The following is an 18,491-nucleotide window of genomic DNA, read 5'->3' on the forward strand; positions in this document are numbered from 1 at the left end:
GAAGACTCCAATCAAAAATAGACCAAGGAGGAGATATTTTCAAAAGCACTTGCTCCCTTAGATGGCCCACTCCTAGTGAAAGTCAAACTGTCCAGGGCACCTTTATAAATTTCTCCCTACTTAACTTCCCTGCACACATCACCAGCACAGACAAAAGCTGGAGAAAAGAAATAGGCCTAATGCAGTTCCTGGAACCAACAGGGGAAGCAAATCCTAGAGAGGGAGATCAAGAGAGTCAAGATCTCTCCTCTGAGAAGATCGTTCCTTTGATAGAGGAAGGGAGCCTGGGTTCAAGTCTCTACTTTGCTACAGGCTTCCCATGTCACCTTGGGCAAGTCACTTTCTGTGTGTGACTCAGTTCCCCCTCTGTAGACTAGAGATAATAGCACTGCCCTACCTCACTGAGGCGCTGTGAGGACAAATACATTAAAGATTGTGTGGTGTTCAGGTGCTGTGGTAATGGGGATTGTATAAGATCCTTAGATAGACTGTCCTGCCATCAGTCCCCAGGATGAAATCCTGGCCCTGGCCCTGTTGAAGACTATGGCAAAACTCCCATTGACTTTAGTGGGGCCAAGATTTCACCTCAGATTTTTAACTATAGTAACCATTAAGAGCGCCTTCCCCAATTGTTCTAGTAGCACAAAGGGAGCGGGGCAGCCTCTGAGGCACCCAGGAACTAAGCCATATGTAGTTTCCTACCAACACCTTGACTTGCGCCCTAAAGTAAATAGAAAGCCAATCCAGCCATTGCAGAACTGTCATCATATTCTCCCTGTGACCAACGCTGCCAAACATGTAGCTAGATGTACTCTGCACCAGCTGCAGCTTTGGAGTGTTCTTCGGGTGTAGTCTCATGGAGAGAGCACTATAGTAATACAGCCTGGAGTTACAAGGTCCAGATCTGAGATAAAAGGCTGCAGATTCACATGGGGAAAAAAGATGCTTTTGGCCACTGACGACATCTGAGATCCAGGAGTAATCAGGACTGCAAAGTACACTTAAATCAAAAACTCTTGGGCCAGAGCGTGGATAATCTTGTTGGTAATAAGATGAGAACTTTCCAACCATATATTTATGCTGCTTCCGCCACCAGCACTCCTTTATTCTGTAGATTTAGCTTCAGCGAACTTGCTGTCATTAAGTCTCCATTTCAGCCAAGCACTGGGGAACCATATAGACTACAGCATCTAGGCTTAAATTGACAGAGACAAGAGTTGTGTGACTTCTGTGTACAGTAGTGATGACAGTGGAACTCGTACCATCTCCCTGTCTACCTCAGCAGACTCACATACACATTGGGTAGGGTGGATAACAGAACAGAGCCTGCATGAAAATGCCTGTGCAGTGGAATGAAGTATGCCTACGGATATGCGGGTAGGAGAGGAGTAATTGGCCAGAACTACCCACTGGCATCTCTCAGAGAAGACTAGAACAATATCATCCACCCGATGCCAAATGCATTGCTGGGTCATTAAAACCTTCAAGAGTATCAAAGCTTCCTGGGCTATCTTACCTTCTCTTTCACTAGTCTGGTAGCCACCAAGAAGGTCCGTGCACATTGTACCTAGCTCTGCAGTCAGACTAATGGAATCCAGATAACACTAGTGTTCCCTTACTGCAGCCTTCTCCGTTCTAAAGGGAAAAGACTAAATTCCTGATTTTTTTTTTTTAACTAACCTGTCTGATAAAAGTAATCCAAAGAAGGAGAATACCTTTTACTAGATGAAATTTGAGTACTCCAGCTTGAATAAAAAGGGATCAATAGCAGAATTACTCAACAGACTGGTTCTACTGCAGCTGTCAACCTGTTAGCATTCAGATATAGAGCAGTGGCCCGTTGAAACTCCTGAAAGGTTTTGATTTTAGTAAGTGGCTGAGTTTCATTATTTAATACTAATGGGCTGCTATAGGATATATGGACACAGCCAATCCTAGCCACGTGATTTTGTAGTTTAAAAAAAAAAGAAAAATCCAGAAAAGGACAACAAAAATGATCAGAGGCAGAGAAAGGCTTCTATGCTAAAGGAGATTAAAAGATTAGGATTAGTATAAACAGGAGATGAATAAAGTGGGACATGATTGAAGTATATATCACAATGAATGGGTCAGGGAACTCAGAGGCTCAGGATACTATGAGGTTGTCTCACCACGTTTCCTATAACCTTAACCAAGAATGGACAAGTAGATTCCATTGATAGTTGGATAGGTTGGTAGCATCAATGGATGGCTTCTTAGAGCAGACACAAAACACATGATTCCTTAAAATGGTCAAAACCCTCTAAGAGAAGGTGTTGATGTTCCCCATCAGCCAACCCACGAGCTAGTATTTCCCTACTGGCTTTCACCAGCCAGGAAAGAGAAGGAACCAAAGCATGGGTTGTGGTATGAAATTTCCCCAACACCTCTAGAACCTCCAATGATGTGTGTAACCAAAAGCCAACCAAAGATTTAACATTTGTCCCCTCCAGATATTGCCCTGCCTCAATGGACACAAGTATTCTAGTCCAGTGCACATGATTTTATGTACAAAGTAACTGGAAATTTTCTCAATAGGAAGGATTCACACAGGGCTGGGGCAGTTACCATTATGATCTCACCATTTACTTATCTGAACAGACAGATGTGCATTATTCTCAAAATAGACTGGCTATCTGGAAGTAATTATCCTGCTTAACAGGTGGTCTGCTTTGCCAAGTCGGTCCCTTTATAATATAATGTAAAACAATGGTACATTAATTGCTAAGATGTAATTGAAATACCATGTAACTAACAATATGGATGCAACAGGCAGTTTGTTATCAAAACTAACACCGTTTCAGTGCTCCAGGTCTACGTATTTGTTTCTAACTATTAACTAGTTTGACAAACACAGATTTTATAATCTGTATGCTTTGATATTTGCATTGATACACCAGAGATGTGGCCCACCTCCACTACAAAAGTTGCATTTCATGGTATGGAAATGCCGTTTCAGTTGATAATCAGCTGTCCAGTATTGATTCATATCAGCAGAATGGAAAATAAAAAGAAGTAAAAGGTGACCATTAATTATTGTCACTACTTCAAAAGATTTTTTTTTTATAAAGATAAACATTAAAAGTAAACCTCATGTAAGTTTCAAGAGCTACAGAAATGTTTTCATGCAAAGAATGCTGAGTAGTTTGGAAAGGATGCCAAGAGAGGTGGTTCAAGGAGAAAGTTATTTCATTCAATTGTTTTATTACTGTATTATTCTTTTTAACTGGTAATCTGAAACATTAGAACATCAGTATGGCCAATAGTAATGTTGCAGCAAAGGACCCTAAGAGATCTATTGAACAACATGAATCTCTGCTCATTCACATGTTTAATAATTGGAGGGAAAATAAAAGCATCATTCTAAATAACATGTTTTTCCTTTCCACTTTCCAGCGATGATTGATTATTTTTTCCCTTCTCTTCCCCCCCACCTTTTTTTTTTTTTTTTTTGTCCAGGGATGTTGCAATAGACACAGTGAAAACAGGGATGAGAGGGAAAGCTGGGAATAAAGGTGCAGTAGGCATCCGTTTCCAGTTCCACAGCACCAGTTTTTGCTTCATATGCAGTCACTTGACAGCTGGTCAGTCTCAAGTGAAAGAGAGGAATGAAGATTATAAAGAGATTACACAGAAACTCAGTTTCCCAATGGTAAGAATGTAAGATGTCTCAGACAAGAAATGTTGTGAATGGGAGTGAAAATTGTATCATTAGATTTTTAATTGTGAGAATCAGTAGCAATCTACACCACCTGGCACGTCAGCACAGGAGGCAATTGGAATATTCACACAAAAGAACTTAATAAGTAAGAAACTAAGGTTGAAAGCATATTTCCATGGAGACCAGCTAACCCAAAAACAAATGATACTTTCTTTACAAAAATTCTACACCTTTAAAAAACCCAGATGTTAGAATTCCTGAACGTGGACAATGAAGGGATGTAACCAGTTTCCCACCATCATAATGCTTCATCACTCACTATCACACCCACCTGATTCACAGATTGAAAACTTTATGCATTGTGGACCAGATTCTCCAGTTGTCAAGATTACACGTGAAAAACCAGGTGTGGTGGCATCAGAGAGACAGTAATGGCTCCCTGGTTCTCTGCTCAGACCCAGAGCAGATTAGTTCCCCCTGGGGCTGCTCTAACTTGAATTAGTTAGGAAGAGTCCCTAAAAAAACATTTTCTATCAGAGCATATCCAGAGTGCATCATACTCCAGCCACTCCTTTTTTATTGTGACATGCCACAACTCCTCAGTCTCATGCACACAGCCCACATGCTTCCTGCTCGTCTTCAGCCTTTCTCCCTGCACTTCTCCTAGAGTCCCATGTCCCAAGACCAAGGAGCACACCTTAATGGTTATCTTTATCAGAATGTGGTGCAAACGGACATTCTGAGATCCCTTTCTTCTATATTTATATCAATATGATTTTTTTGGATGATATTCTGTTAATCACCTCTCAGTTGTCTCTTTTTAAGGCCAGCAAGTGGCCCTGTAATTTTTGTGGCTGTGTTCCTGTGCTTGCCTTAATGGTGTTGGCCACTTTAGATTTCCACAGCTGTCATTTCTTTCAGACTTCTCCAGAGAGCCTGTAAGCCAGGGAACGAAAGGACCAGTTTGTGATTTGTTCATTTATTCTGTTAAGTCAGCAAAGAAGAGCATTTAGGTTGAAGAGCATAAAATTTAACTCTCTGTTGTTTCCAGGGTTTAGAGGCTTGGCATATAGCATATTAATCAGTTTCCATTTATGTTAGAAATAATAGTGCCAGTATTGAAACCCTGCATAGAATATCCATTCTAAATGTCTATAAAATCATGCGTATAGCAGTCCTTACTTCTAATAGCTAATTAACTATTTTATATCCTGTACCTTTACTATATCGGTGTATATTTTGTGTGTGTATAATATATATTAACAGTGCCCTCTAGTGATGCTATAGATACAGGTCTGAAGTGTTTCCGTTACGAATCCCTGTGTTTAGAGGTTTATAACTGATTTGAAAAAAGTGCAGTTATCTGTGGCATAACACATGAAGCTTAAACATTGGAATGAATCTCTGTTAATATTATTACTTTACATTTACAGAAATGTGCTATGCAGTTGTAGGGGCAAATTTTCAGCCTGGTCTTGCCTGAAAGCTCTATTTTTGCCGGTGCATGCAATAGCAAGAGCATTTTATGGCTGCGGTTTAGATCATGCAGGCATATAAGTCCTTGACTGTGCCAGCAGTTCAGATATCTAAATTATGGATGTAGAAATGTGACTAAATAACTGTGGGATGCAGAAAGAAATGTAGAGACCAGTTTTTTAGTCTGCACTGGAGTTAGCAATTAAAACCTCGTAAACAAGTCCAAAATATAGTATTCCAGGGAGACTGAGTTTTAAAACTCAGTTGATTAAAATGTATAATTTTAAATTGTGTCTTAAATTCTATATCTCCCAACCAGGGAAGGAATGTGTTCTCACATGACTACGTGTTCTGGTGTGGTGATTTTAACTATCGCATCGATCTGACATATGAAGAAGTCTTTTATTTTCTGAAACGACAAGACTGGAAAAGACTCCTGGAATTTGATCAACTACAGCAGCAGAAATCCAGTGGAAAAGTAAGGGGATTTATCCCATTTGCTCCAAACTGAAAATAGCCTTTTTCCAGAACACCCATATTTTGACCTGAATTAATTGCCTTTAACAAAGAATGAAAATGAGGGCATTTCAGATATGCGTTTCTATGGGTACATTCATTAAAAAAAAGTGTGATTATTCTAATAAAAGTGAATATGTGACTATGAAACCTTCATAAGCAGGAATTTAGCTGATTGAAGGAATGATATTTTTTAATAGATTTTTAAAGACTTTCATGAAGGCACTATTAATTTTGGACCAACATATAAATATGACGTTGGCTCAGAGGCTTATGATACAAGTGATAAGTGCAGAACCCCTGCTTGGACTGACAGAGTGCTTTGGTGGAGAAAGAAGCTTCCATTCGATAAAACAGGTGTGTAGCGTCATTCTCATTTTTGCATTTCTCATTTTAAATAATGATGCTGGGTAGTCAGATCTCACCGGATCCAAGGGACAGAATTTGGTCTAGTGATTAGAGAAGAAGATGGGCAGTCTGAGATTCTAGGTTCTATACCTGGATCTGGCCTTTAGTCTGGGTGAAACTGTGATTACCTTACTCATGGTGGTACTCCCTTTGGTTTCAGTGGGACTGCTTTCATGAATACAGAAGTCACACTTGAAACCTGATCAAGTCACTTAGGGTATGTCTACACTACCCACCGGATTGGCGGGTAGTGATTGATCTATCAGGGATTGATGTATCACATCTCGTCTAGACGTGATACATCGATGCCCAAACGCGCTCCCCGTTGACTTCAGAACTCCACCAGGGCGAGAGGTGGAATCGGAGTTGATGGAGGGAGCAGCAGCCATCGATCCTGCACCGCGAGGACGCGAAGTAAGTCAGTCTAAGTCGAGCTAAGATACGTCGACTTCAGCTGCGCTATTCTTGTAGCTGAAGTTGCATATCTTAGATCGACACCCACCCACCCAGTGTAGACCAGGCCTTAGCTACAGCCTATTCCTGCCCCTGTTGTTACTGATTTCAGTAAGAGTCTGAGCCTTGTGCCTTGGTTTCCTGAGATGATGTTGGTTTCCTCAGTTGTTGTTAGGGAATGATAATACTGAATGTTATGAGGTTTTATTAATTCATATTTGTAAGGTACTATGACATCCTTAAATGGAAAGTGCTATGGAAGTACAATGCATTACTTTATCTGTAAGTTAAAAGCTATAAAATACTAAGACAGTTTTAAAAAAAAAAAAACTAAACTTTTTGTAGCCAGAGCCATATTTCCGTACCAGCCTCTAAATCTGCATGTCATCCATTAGTGTGTGTAAAAACTGCACTTACACATGCAAAGTGAAGAGTTACGTGAGAAATTATCTGATTCATGCATGCAAAGGTGAATTTATGTCTTAAGATATAAGGGTCATCCCATGGACTGCCTTAGTATAAATACCGTGAAGGAAAGCGAGGGTAACCAGTGTGGATGTTAATGTAACATAAATCATCTCCTATTTATTTTAAAATCTGATGGTGTAGTAAAAAGAGGATCATGACCAGTAAAGAGAGGCATGAGCTTAAGAAGCAATAAAACCATAGAAAGGATGAGATGCAGGGGATAACAATATGTGAACTTCAGTTTGTGTGAGAAATAAGCTCAAATATTGGTAGGGCTGCAGTTCTTCTAAGCCAGTAGGGTCCTATACATAGGTATAGAGGGGTTTGTGTTGCAGTCGATAATCAAAATATCCAAGCTGAATAGCCAAGAAGAAAACAATACTTGGATGGGAGGATAAAAGTGCTGGTATCCCCTCGCCCCACTTCTCACAGTTAGCAGAGGTACCCTCTCTCCATTTCTGGCTGCTCAATAATTGACCCAAATTTTTTTCCCTTCCACCTTGTAGACCACAGTTAGCCTGAAAATCCTCCCTTAAGAATCTGCCTCTCACTCTCTGTTTTTTTCATGTTTCTATAACTTTGTCATTTTTTCATGTTTTAGCAGGTCTGCCATTGTTCTAAACGCATGCAGAAGTTGAATAACTCTCCTCATATTTCCCTACTGCTTTATGATTGTTGCAGACTATCCAATAATTCCATTGCATCTTTTCAGCTAAAAAAATATCCTCAGCTATTTCAATAATTTCCCTTTCTCCCTCAGTTCTTTCAGGTGGCCCCAGAGAGGACTTCAGCTGGCTGAGCAGACACTGTAGATAGGATGATCTAGCAGGGCTGCAAGAGCCCACCATATGTTGGAAGAAAGTAGCAAATAAGTGAAACATCTTTCTTCTGTACTTACAGACCTTCCAAAGCTAGCCCAAGTGGTAACACAGCTAGGAGATCCATCTTCTCCCCCTCCCCATTTTCTGCCTTTGAGCCCCACCCAATCCTTCTGGTTCCATTCACCACCTATAAACTCCACTACCACTTCTGTTTGGTGGCAAAGCTTCCCCCCTCTCTCTCTCTCTCTCTCCCGCTTATCTGCCCAATAGTCCAACTTCCATTTCTGTTCTAGAGAGTGGAGAATAATGGGTGTGTGGGCCAGAGAGCTGTTTGCAGAGGTGGGGAGACATGCCTTTCAGGTTGTTTACAGTTCAGTTCCTAGATCAAAAGGAAGAGATAGTATAGCTAGTATGAGGCAGCCAGGAGAAGTGACAGTGTCCGACAGTAACTCATCTTGAGCTCTGGAGATTGAGAAATAACCCTTCTCCCCAGGCTTAGCAATTCTTCCGTCCATTTCTTCATGCTTCCAAGGGAAGCACAGTGCCTCCCCTAGCATAAAGTGGGAGTCCAGAGTAGGCACTAGCTGGTAAGGAAGCAACAATCTATACTACACTCTTATTCCAGATTTGAACATTTCCTGTGAGCCAGAAAAACCATGTGGAAAGCAGAGAAGCTATAGCCATACAGGATTTCCTCTTTCTGTTCTCTTAACTGCATGTGGTTATTTCAAAATATAGGCTCTCTCAGGCTGGAGGAAAACACTATTCTTTAATGTGACAGTGTGTGATGCTAAATTATATACGTCTCTGAAAAGTTATTAGTTTGCGTTTTGTCTTGTTCTAATGATCTGTGCTATCGATTGCACTTCTTTTTACATTTTGTTTTCTATTAGGAGATTCAGGGTCTAGAGGGATATAAGCCATCCTTTAGATGGAGTGCTTCAGGAACAATGTGTTTTGGTAAAAACCACAGTTCTGTGAAATGCAGATTGCTAAAATAGTTTTAATTATTGTTACGAGCCTATGAACTTTAATGCTCTTTTGTGCTGAATAGCTGGAGAGATCAATCTCATAGATAGTGATCTGAGTGCTGAAACTAAAGTCAAACACACTTGGACTCCTGGTGCCCTGATGTATTATGGAAGAGCGGAGCTGCAGGCATCTGATCATAGGTAATGTCCTAGCTTAGATGATCTTTCTCTGATTACATTGAGGCTCACTGAAGTATATATTCAATGGAAGGGCCAAGAATGATTGTTAACGGACACTACATGCTTATTCTCTGTTCAGCACTTTGACATTTAAACCTATCATGGTTCTAAACCAAAGGGTGGCAGTGCCGGGGGGCTTGTATTAATTTTCCTCTGCACTATGAGCTCAGCAAGGGCTGGACAAGCTGCAGAGGCAAGGCCTGGATGATTTGATGCCTCTCATCATTCATTTCTGGCAGCTCAAGCAATCAAAGGTGCAGCAATGACAGGCTGCCACCTAGTCTTCTAGAATGAAAGCAGCTGAGATGTGTTGCCTTAGCAGTATAAATTGTGTGAGTAGAGCTGGGGTGTGTGTGACTGTTAATGAGCTTTCCTGAGATGCAAACACATTAAACTTCCCCACTTTCCTGAGAAAGGGGAAGAGAACAAAACCAAAAATTGAGACAGCCACATTGATTATAGATCTTCTCCCTAAAGAAAAATTATACACATTAACTTCCATTGCTCACTGTTATTGTTTCACTTGTTGTGAAATGAATGCTCTGAGTGCTCTGATAAATGTATCTCAAAAAGCTTGTCTGTTTTCAACATCACTTCTGTACTTATCCTGGGCTGCTCTATGGAAATGCTGCTGTTTTGTTTCTCACAGCAGTGTTCAGTGAATCACAAAAGTTAACCCTGTGCTTTTCATGTTATTGTTACTCTAGAGGACTGTTTCACCTTTCTGCAGCAATGAAAGAACATGCTTCTCACAAACAAACCACTTCTCTATGTCAAGGCACAAGCCCATTCGCACTGACACTACTGGCTCCCGCAGCTAACAGTGTCATTGCCACAATCATTATCAAATGCAACATTTGAAGCCAGGCTTCTTTTACCTTGGTTCCCAATTACAGCAACCACCACTACAGTAATCACGTTTTAACAACGCTTTTTAATTACACTCAGTAGGTTTGATTTTCCAGGATGTGCTATAAAAAGAGACTCCAGCGTATCTCTTTTAACATACAACAATGTACTAATCAATGATGTTTTCAGAAATAGTGAACACTTCCTATAGAAGGTTTGTTTTAATTTCCATCTTTCCTTCATCTCAACCTTCCGTCTTTTTGTTCATTCTGGTAGTGCATCTTAAAGAACCAGCTGTAGTGGAGGTAGCAGGTAGCAATGACAGGTAGTTAGATATTCAAGTGTCCAATGAGTGCCCTCAGTGCATTTGCAAGTACAATCTTGAGAGTGCAGATTGCATCTACAGAGGCCAAGCCTCAGCCCTTTTGACAGCTTCCCCCTATTTATGTAGATTTGGCACACAGAGCTAACACATGAGACGATTCATAACTATTTAGAATATCATTGATGCATCTGTACTACACAAACACATTGCATACTTAAGGGTACATTGTCCTCTCACTGTTAATCCTGGGCCTAGGGCAAAAGAACTGGAAGCCAAGAAGAAAAACTGCTTTGTCTTGGACATCCTGTGTGACTTTGGGCAAACCACTTAACCTCACTATGCCTCTTGGGAACCGACACTTCCCTATTTCATAGAGATGTTGAGAAACAATTTAATAATATAAGTAAAGCACTCTGAGATCTTGGGATGGAAGGTCCTATGGAATTGCCAAGTACCGTATTAGTGTTGTTATTATGTTTGTTAATACAGTATATTATCACCACTATCTTTTAGCTAAATGTAGTGGTGGTAAATCTGTGAGACCCTACATGAGGTGGTAGACAGAGTAATAAATTAAGAGTCAGGACTCCAGGTTCTGTTGCCCGCTGTGCTGCTTACTCATTATGTGGCCTTGGGCCCACTACTCAACTTTTCTCGCGCGGTATGTCTACACTGCCGCTGGGAGCATGCTTCCCAGCTTGGGTAGATAGGCATGCGCTAGCTCTGCCCAAGCTAATGCATGAAAAATAGCAACGTAGCTGGGGTTAGCACAGATGGCAGCTCGGGTTAGCCACCTGAGTACAAACCCAGTGAGACCCCATGGGTATGTATTTGGGTGGTTAGCCCAAGCTGCTACGTCAGCTACACTAGTATCTTCTAACATACTAACTCAAGCAGAGCTAACATGTCTGTTTACCTGAGCAGAGAAGCATGTTCCCAGCTGCTATGTAGACATACCCTATGTGTGTAATGGGTATTACAGTTATTTACTTCAAAGGGGTATTGTTAAGCTTAATTAAAATATCTGCAAAGTGCTTTGAGATCCCAGGATGAAAGGTGCTGCAGAAATACATCTAAAAATATTCTCGCTTTCAGACAACCAATCTTTTGTATGTCCTATTATTTGAGGGTGATTTTAGATAACATGAAAGCAATGTCTGTGTGTGTATAAAATCTAGGCCCGTGTTAGCTATTGTAGAAGTGGAAGTCCAGGAAGTTGATGTGGCTGCCCGCGAGAGCGTTTTCCAGGAAGTGTCATCCTTCCAGGGACCATTGGATGCCACCGTAATGGTAAATCTCCAGTCACCAACCCCTGAAGAGACAAACGAATTTCCCGAGGACTTGCGGACTGAGCTTATGCAAATATTTGAGAATTATGGCACCATTGTTCTTGTCAGGTAAATGTTGATTCCTTGACATGTGCAATCTATTTTTCTTTTAAATCCAAATTAAAATACATTAACTATGTGGAATAGGAATAACCGTTTTAGACTGTAATGTATTGCATTTGGATTGCATTAATGATAAGAAATTATCAGCATTTATGTTTCATTTCTCTCCATCCAACTAAAGAAATATCCTAACAGGTTCCTTGGCTATGTGAGGGAAAAGCGTATGCAGTGCTCCAGGTCAGAGGCTTTGCCCTGAATCTGCCTCCCTAGGGTCAGCTCTTCACCTTGCTCAGGCTCAGCCCTTTAATTCTCATGCATTCGGTGTTGCCTCAATTTGCAGTACTTCTAATCCATGCCTCCCATTCCTGTGACCTGAGAAAATCTGCTTTCCTTGGCAGTCTTTCACACCCACTTGGATCTCCTGGGTGACTCCATCCCTTTTGGATTTTAGAGCCTCTAGCCTATCCTTGAGGGCTCAGGCTTTTTTGTCATTCCTGGACCTACTGAGTGTGAGGGAGGATGTTTGATTCTATACCCTGTTGGAGCAATTTTGTTTCCTTCCAGTTGAGTTATTTTGGGCCTCCTGGTAGCTATGGGAGTTCTGTGTTGAAGAAAACTAGCACAGCTGGGCAGTCTCTGATTTACATTACCATGAGTGGAAGAAAACAGGATGAAAAGTACTTATCCAAAGTGGGGAAAGGGCCAGCAGATCCGACTGTGCCACTGAAATGGGAGTGGAGTTACACTGCTCAGCTGGGGCATACATCTTAAGTTGTGCCTGGCCACAAAATGCTGCTATCCCTGCTCCTTCCTGCTGGAATCTAACTTCTTTGTGGCAGTAGTTGTGACTTGACAGCAAGACCAACAAATCAATTACGATGCATTTGACCTACTTATTACAGGAGATTGTTTTGTTAAATACTGTCAGCTTGGCTCTCTAGCCCTGCACACTACTGAGTAAGGGGTATGGGTTCAAGAGCAGCCCTGGGATCCCACCACCACATGCTTTGTGAAGGTTTGGAGCATTGCATGGCTGCTGAGAGGAGTGTGCTTTGCTTTTTTCATGCCCCTTTGCAGCTTGCCCTAGGACAGATTAGTAGCCTTTGGGGAGGTTGTGTGCCCTTTGAGAGGCAGCTTTAGTGCAGACTTCACACAGAGCAAATGAAGCTGGTACATGGAAGGGGAGAGCTGTGTTACACTGGGATGGGGGAAATACTGTGGATGAAGGAAGGTGTGTGACATTTTCTTAACCTCGCCTCAGAGGGATGAACTGTTGCTTTGAGGACAGCCTCAGTAGCGTCCACTCTGGTGGGGCCACATGAGGGAGGATGGGTGGTGAGTGGGAGCCAGTGCTGGGATACTTGGTCCCATCTGTCACAAAAACACTTGTAAGAAATTGCGCTGTCGAAAGAGCTAAATGAAAAAATGCAGAATTACTGTAGTCACTATTTAGTCATACGGTTTCCTTATGGACAGCAAACTGTATAGTTGTCTCCTCTCTCTGTTCTTACTAGGATCAATCGAGGCCAGATGATGGTAACATTTGCAGACAGCAGGTCAGCTCTCAGTGTTCTGGATATGGATGGTATCAAGGTAAAACCATCTCGGGTTTATTTTAGTGAATTCACACCAAACTTTTCAAAAATGGGTGGCATGGGTTAGATATCCAAGTCCATATCTAGGCACCTAAATCTATGGCCTGATTTTTCAAAAAAGCGGAATAACCACAACAAACACTTCTAAGGCCTGCCCATATAAAGAAGGCAGGGATTGCTTCTTTAGGAGCTTATAAACAGAGCTCTGGAACTGGAACATAATGTAATGGTGCCAACATGTACAGTAATGCAAAATGTATCAGCAGCTAAGGTTCTTCTCTGCTTTAATTTCTCACATGGATCCACAGTCATGTATGTTTGTTTGTTTGTTTGGGGAGGCAATTTGGGGCCTGTTGTATGGTTAGGTATCAGGCTGCTAGAACACTGGTGGGATTTTTCAAAATGCCTAAGTCCATGGTTCTCAACCAAGGGTACGTGTACTGCTCTATATCTTATACACTAAAATGTAAGTACACTATTTATATTCCAATTGAATTATATGGTAAAAATGAGAAAGTATGCAATTTTTCAATAATAGTGTGCTGTGACACTTGTATTTTTATGTCTGATTTTATAAGTAAGTAGTTTTAAGTGAGGTGAAACTTGGGATATGCAAGACAAATCAGACCCCTGAAAGGGGTACAGTATAGTCTGGAAAGGTTGAGAGCCACTGGCCTAACTGATTTATGAGTACATACTCCATATGCTCTTAAGTCACTTTTGAAAATACCATCCCTAATTATTATGATCATCATCATTTTAAAAATTATACAGCATAATTGCTGTGACATTTTACCATTTCTCTCCAATAGCAAATGACTGTTGAATGCAGCATTGAGTAATCAAGAACTACAAGACTAATTTCAGTATGAAAACTTTGAAGAAAGCCACAACATAAACAAGCCCAATAAGAGCAGCAGAGTTGTTTAGTCAATACCTGGAGTATTGTTACATCCAAAGGATTAATTCTGTTTTTTTTTCCCTGATGGTACTAGGAAGAGTATTTCCTTGTCATTGAACTTCTGAAATGAATCTAATGCCATCCAGATTTATGAAGCACTTATGAGATGGAACATCTGCATTTACTTAGCGTGTTGGGGCACTATTCTCATTTTCTTAACAAAGAGAAAACAATTCTTTCATGACTCTAGGTCAAGGGCAGAGCAGTGAATATCCGACCTAAGACTAAGGATTGGCTGAAGGGCTTTCAGGAGGAAATTGCTCGAAAACGAGAGAGCATTGCACCCATGTCACCCACAGCGAACTCTTGTCTGTTGGAGGAAAACTTTGATTTTTCAAGTTTGGACTATGAATCAGAAGGTTAGTAGCACAACTCTGGGCTGAACTATCAGAATTTGCTTTGTTCACTTTGCTTGTGGGGAGAGGGTAGATATCTGTATGTGATCACTATCTTAGTTTGTATTAAAACAATTCTTAGAAAGAGGTTCGTAAACAGAGCCCTGATCTGGCACTGTGAACTACTCAGGTAAACCTGAGTTCTCATGCAGAGCCCCACTGATTATCAACTATCTGCACCTGCTCAGTACTAAAAAATATGCTATCATGGTCATAGTACCTTGAGAAACACTGATATAGATAATTTTAAACTGGGGTCCCGACCCAAAAGGGAGTCGCAAGGCTATTGTAAGGGGTCGTGAGATCACAACAGTGTCGCTGGGGGAAAAGCGAGTTGCGGAGGATACAGTAGCTGCCACTCTCTGGCCACCCAGTTCTGATGACAACCAGGGCCGACTTTAGGAAGCGTGGGGCCCAATTCAAATACCTAGTGGTGGTCCAGGTCTTTGGCAGCGGGTCCTTCACTCGCTCTGGGTCTTCCGTGGCACTGAAAGACCCACTGCCGACGTGCCACTGAAGATCCGGACCACTGCCAGGTGAGCCCTGAAGACAGCACCACCACTAGCAGCAGCACGGAAGTAAGGGTGACAGTACCATACAATGCCACCCTTACTTCTGTACTGCTGCTGGTGGCGGCACTGTCTTCAGAACTGGGCACCCGGCCAGCAGCTGCCAGTCTCCAGCCACCCAGCTCTGAAGGCAGCACCACTGCCAGCAGCAGCGTAGACATAAGGGTGGTGATACCATGAGTATGTACAGTAATTTGCTATCACTTTTTTGGGGGGGGGGGAGAGGGGCATTACAGCCTGAAATATTTTCAAAGGGAGGCCCAGCAAAAAAAGCTTGAGAAGGCTTGATCTATATACACAGAAAAGCAATAATAAAAATACATGGAATCAACAAAAAAATTGCCTAATAAAATAACCTGTATAGAAAATGGGAGTGAGAAGGGAACATGTGTTTTTTTGACAATGTCTGCGTTTTCAAATATTTTGTTTCAGGTGATATACTGGATGATGAGGAAGATTATTTGGATGACATGCTGCCTCAGCACCCAGTAGCAGAGATGACAGAAGGCTTACCTGAGGGTCCTGAATATTTTACGGTTGTACCCACAGTAACTTCAAGCAAATCTCCACTGCTTACTGGAAGAAAGCCACATCCATATAAAGGTAAGTTACACGGCTTCTTTAAAGCAAGACCTTAAAGCTTGTTTCCTTATGCTTCTCTTGGCTGTTTGTTGTGTTCACATGTTCTCTCTTGGCTTATACGTAGATTATAAACTTTGCAAGACAGGGACCAGATTTTTATTCTAGTTCATAGAGTACCTAGCACAGAGGGGCCCAGGATCCATGACTGGAGCCTCCGAATGCTACTGCCGTACAAAAAATAAACAAGTAATTAAGCTTAACCCTGCCTTTACTCTGTTCTGTTCAGGGCAGGATAGTTGTGTCTAAGAGAGGTGCATGTGTATACATATTATAAATCATAAGAAATAGCAGTAACTCTCCTTAGCTGTCTCGCATCACATAGCACTAGTGCACACAAAAGACGGTTACTCACCTTTGTAACTGTTGTTCTTCGAGATGTGTTGCTCATATCCATTTCAAGTAGGTGTGCGAGCGCCGCGTGCACGTTCATCAGAAGATTTTCTACCCTAGCAACACCTAGTGGGTCGGCTGGGCGCCCTCTGGCGTGGCGCCGCTATGGCACTGAAGGAGGGCGGGTTTTGGAATGGATATGAGCAACACATCTCGAAGAACAACAGTTACAAAGGTGAGTAACCGTCTTTTCTTCTTCGAGTGCTTGCTCATATCCATTCCAAGTAGGTGAATCCCAAGCCTTACCTAGGCGCTGGGGTCGGAGTGAGAAACTGCAGAATGGAAAACTGCCAAGCCGAAGGCTGCATCGTCTCTGGACTGCTGCACCAGGGCATAATGGGAAGTAAAGGTGTGTACTGAAGACCACGTAGCTGCTCGACATATCTTCTGAATAGGTATTCGAGCTAAGAAGGCAGCCGACGAGGCCTGGGCCGTGGTAGAACGTGCGGTAATATGACCCAAAGAGGTATGAGCTAGCTCGTAGCAAGTGCGGATGCACGCAGTTACCCAGGATGAAATCCTCTGAGAAGAGACGGGCTGACCTTTCATCTGGTCCGCCACTGCAACAAAGAGTTGGGGCATTTTGTGGAAGGGCCTTGTACGGTCAATATAGAAGGCGAGCGCCCTACGGACATCGAGTGAATGTAACCGCTGCTCCCTACGAGATGTATGAGGTTTGGGAAAGAAGACCGGTAGGAATATGTCCTGGTTGAGATGGAAAGCCAAGACTACTTTAGGGAGGAACGCCAGATTTGGGCGGAGCTGCACCTTGTCCTTGTGGAACACCGTGTATGGTGGGTCCACCATCAGAGCCCGAAGCTCAGAGACTCTCCTAGCCGATGTAATGGCTACAAGGAAGGCTGTTTTCCATGATAAATAAAGGAGTGAGCAGGTTGCCAGTGGCTCGAACAGGGGGAGCGTAAGTCTTGTCAGAACTAAATTGAGGTCCCAGGAAGGGGCGGGGCGTCGTACTAAGGGGTATAGACGCTCCAGGCCTTTGAGGAACCTCGAGACCATAGAGTGGGAGAAGACAGAGTAAGTACCTTCTCCGGGGTGGAAAGTAGAAATAGCCACCAAGTGCACTCGCAGAGATGAGATAGCGAGGCCTTGTTGTTTTAGGTACCAGAGATAGCCCAAAATAATAGGGATAGGAACCTCCACAGGGGCAACATTCTGCGAGTGACACCAGCAGGAAAACCGTTTCCACTTGGCTAAGTAAGTAGACCATGTAGAAGGTTTCCTGCTACCCATGAGTATCCCTTGCACCAGGGCAGAGCATCGTAACTCCAATTGGGTCAACCATGCAGGAGCCACACTGTTAGATGGAGGGATTGTAGGTCTGGGTGGAGAAGTCTGCCGTGGTCCTGCGTTATCAGATCCTGATGAGGGGGTAGGGGGATTGGGTTGGCTATCGAGTGGTCCAGCAACGTGGTGTACCAGTGTTGTCGGGGCCACGCAGGAGCGATCAGGATCAGCCGAGCCCTGTCCCTTCGAAGCTTTACGAGAACCCTGTGCACCATTGGAAAAGGTGAAAAGGCATAAAGCAGATGGTTCGCCCAAAAGATTAGGAGGGCGTCCAATATTGAGCCCGGGGCAAGACCCTGGAAGGAGCAAAACCTCTGACACTTCCTGTTGTTGCGGGAAGCGAATAGGTCTATGTGGGGAAAGCCCTACTTCTGGAAGATGGAATGTACAGTGTCCGGGCAGAGTGACCACTTGTGGGAGAGAAAGGATCTGCTGAGATGGTCTGCCAGAGTGTTCCGGACCCCTGGGAGGAAGGACGCTACAAGGTCAATAGAGTGGGCTATGCAAAATTCCCACAGTTGGATCGCCTCCTGACAAAGGGGGGAGGATTGAGTCCCTCCCTGTTTGTTTATGTAGTGCATTGCTGTTGTGTTGTCCATGAGTACTAGAACACAACGGCCTTGCAGATGATGTTGGAACGTCTGGCATGCGAGGCGAACTGCTCTCAGCTCGCGGATGTTTATGTGCAACGCTAGTTCTTGAGATGACCAGAGGCCTTTGCGTGCAACGATGGCCTAGGTGTGCCCCCCAGCCGAGAGATGACGCGTCCGTCGTTAGGAACACAGAGGGCTGTCTCGGTTGGAACGGCATCCCTGCACACACCAGGGAAGGTGTTAGCCACCAGTTGAGGGAGCCTAAGATGCTCTGAGGAATGGTGACGATCATGTCTATAGCGTCCCTGCCTGGGCGGTAAACTGAGGCGAGCCAGGTTTGAAGGGGACACAGGCGTTGTTTGGCGTGCTTGGTTACAAAAGTGCATGCGGCCATGTGACCGAGAAGGCTGAGGCAGGCACGGGCCAAGGTCGTCGGAAAAGTTT

General features: G+C 43.0%; 1 protein-coding gene across 1 annotated transcript in view; it reads left to right on the forward strand.

Moving 5' to 3' along the window:
• The window catches only part of SYNJ2 (synaptojanin 2), a 99,379-nt gene that overhangs the window by 66,333 nt on the left and 14,555 nt on the right, over positions 1-18,491 (forward strand). Inside the window, exons 15-22 of the mRNA XM_030556652.1 lie at positions 3,478-3,670; positions 5,475-5,633; positions 5,872-6,028; positions 8,876-8,993; positions 11,385-11,603; positions 13,112-13,190; positions 14,344-14,512; positions 15,550-15,720. Coding sequence (XP_030412512.1) covers positions 3,478-3,670; positions 5,475-5,633; positions 5,872-6,028; positions 8,876-8,993; positions 11,385-11,603; positions 13,112-13,190; positions 14,344-14,512; positions 15,550-15,720 — 1,265 coding nt within the window. The remainder of the gene's footprint in view (positions 1-3,477; positions 3,671-5,474; positions 5,634-5,871; positions 6,029-8,875; positions 8,994-11,384; positions 11,604-13,111; positions 13,191-14,343; positions 14,513-15,549; positions 15,721-18,491) is intronic.

The sequence above is a fragment of the Gopherus evgoodei genome, chromosome 3 (assembly GCF_007399415.2).
Source record: "Gopherus evgoodei ecotype Sinaloan lineage chromosome 3, rGopEvg1_v1.p, whole genome shotgun sequence".
Lineage (NCBI taxonomy): Eukaryota > Metazoa > Chordata > Testudines > Testudinidae > Gopherus > Gopherus evgoodei.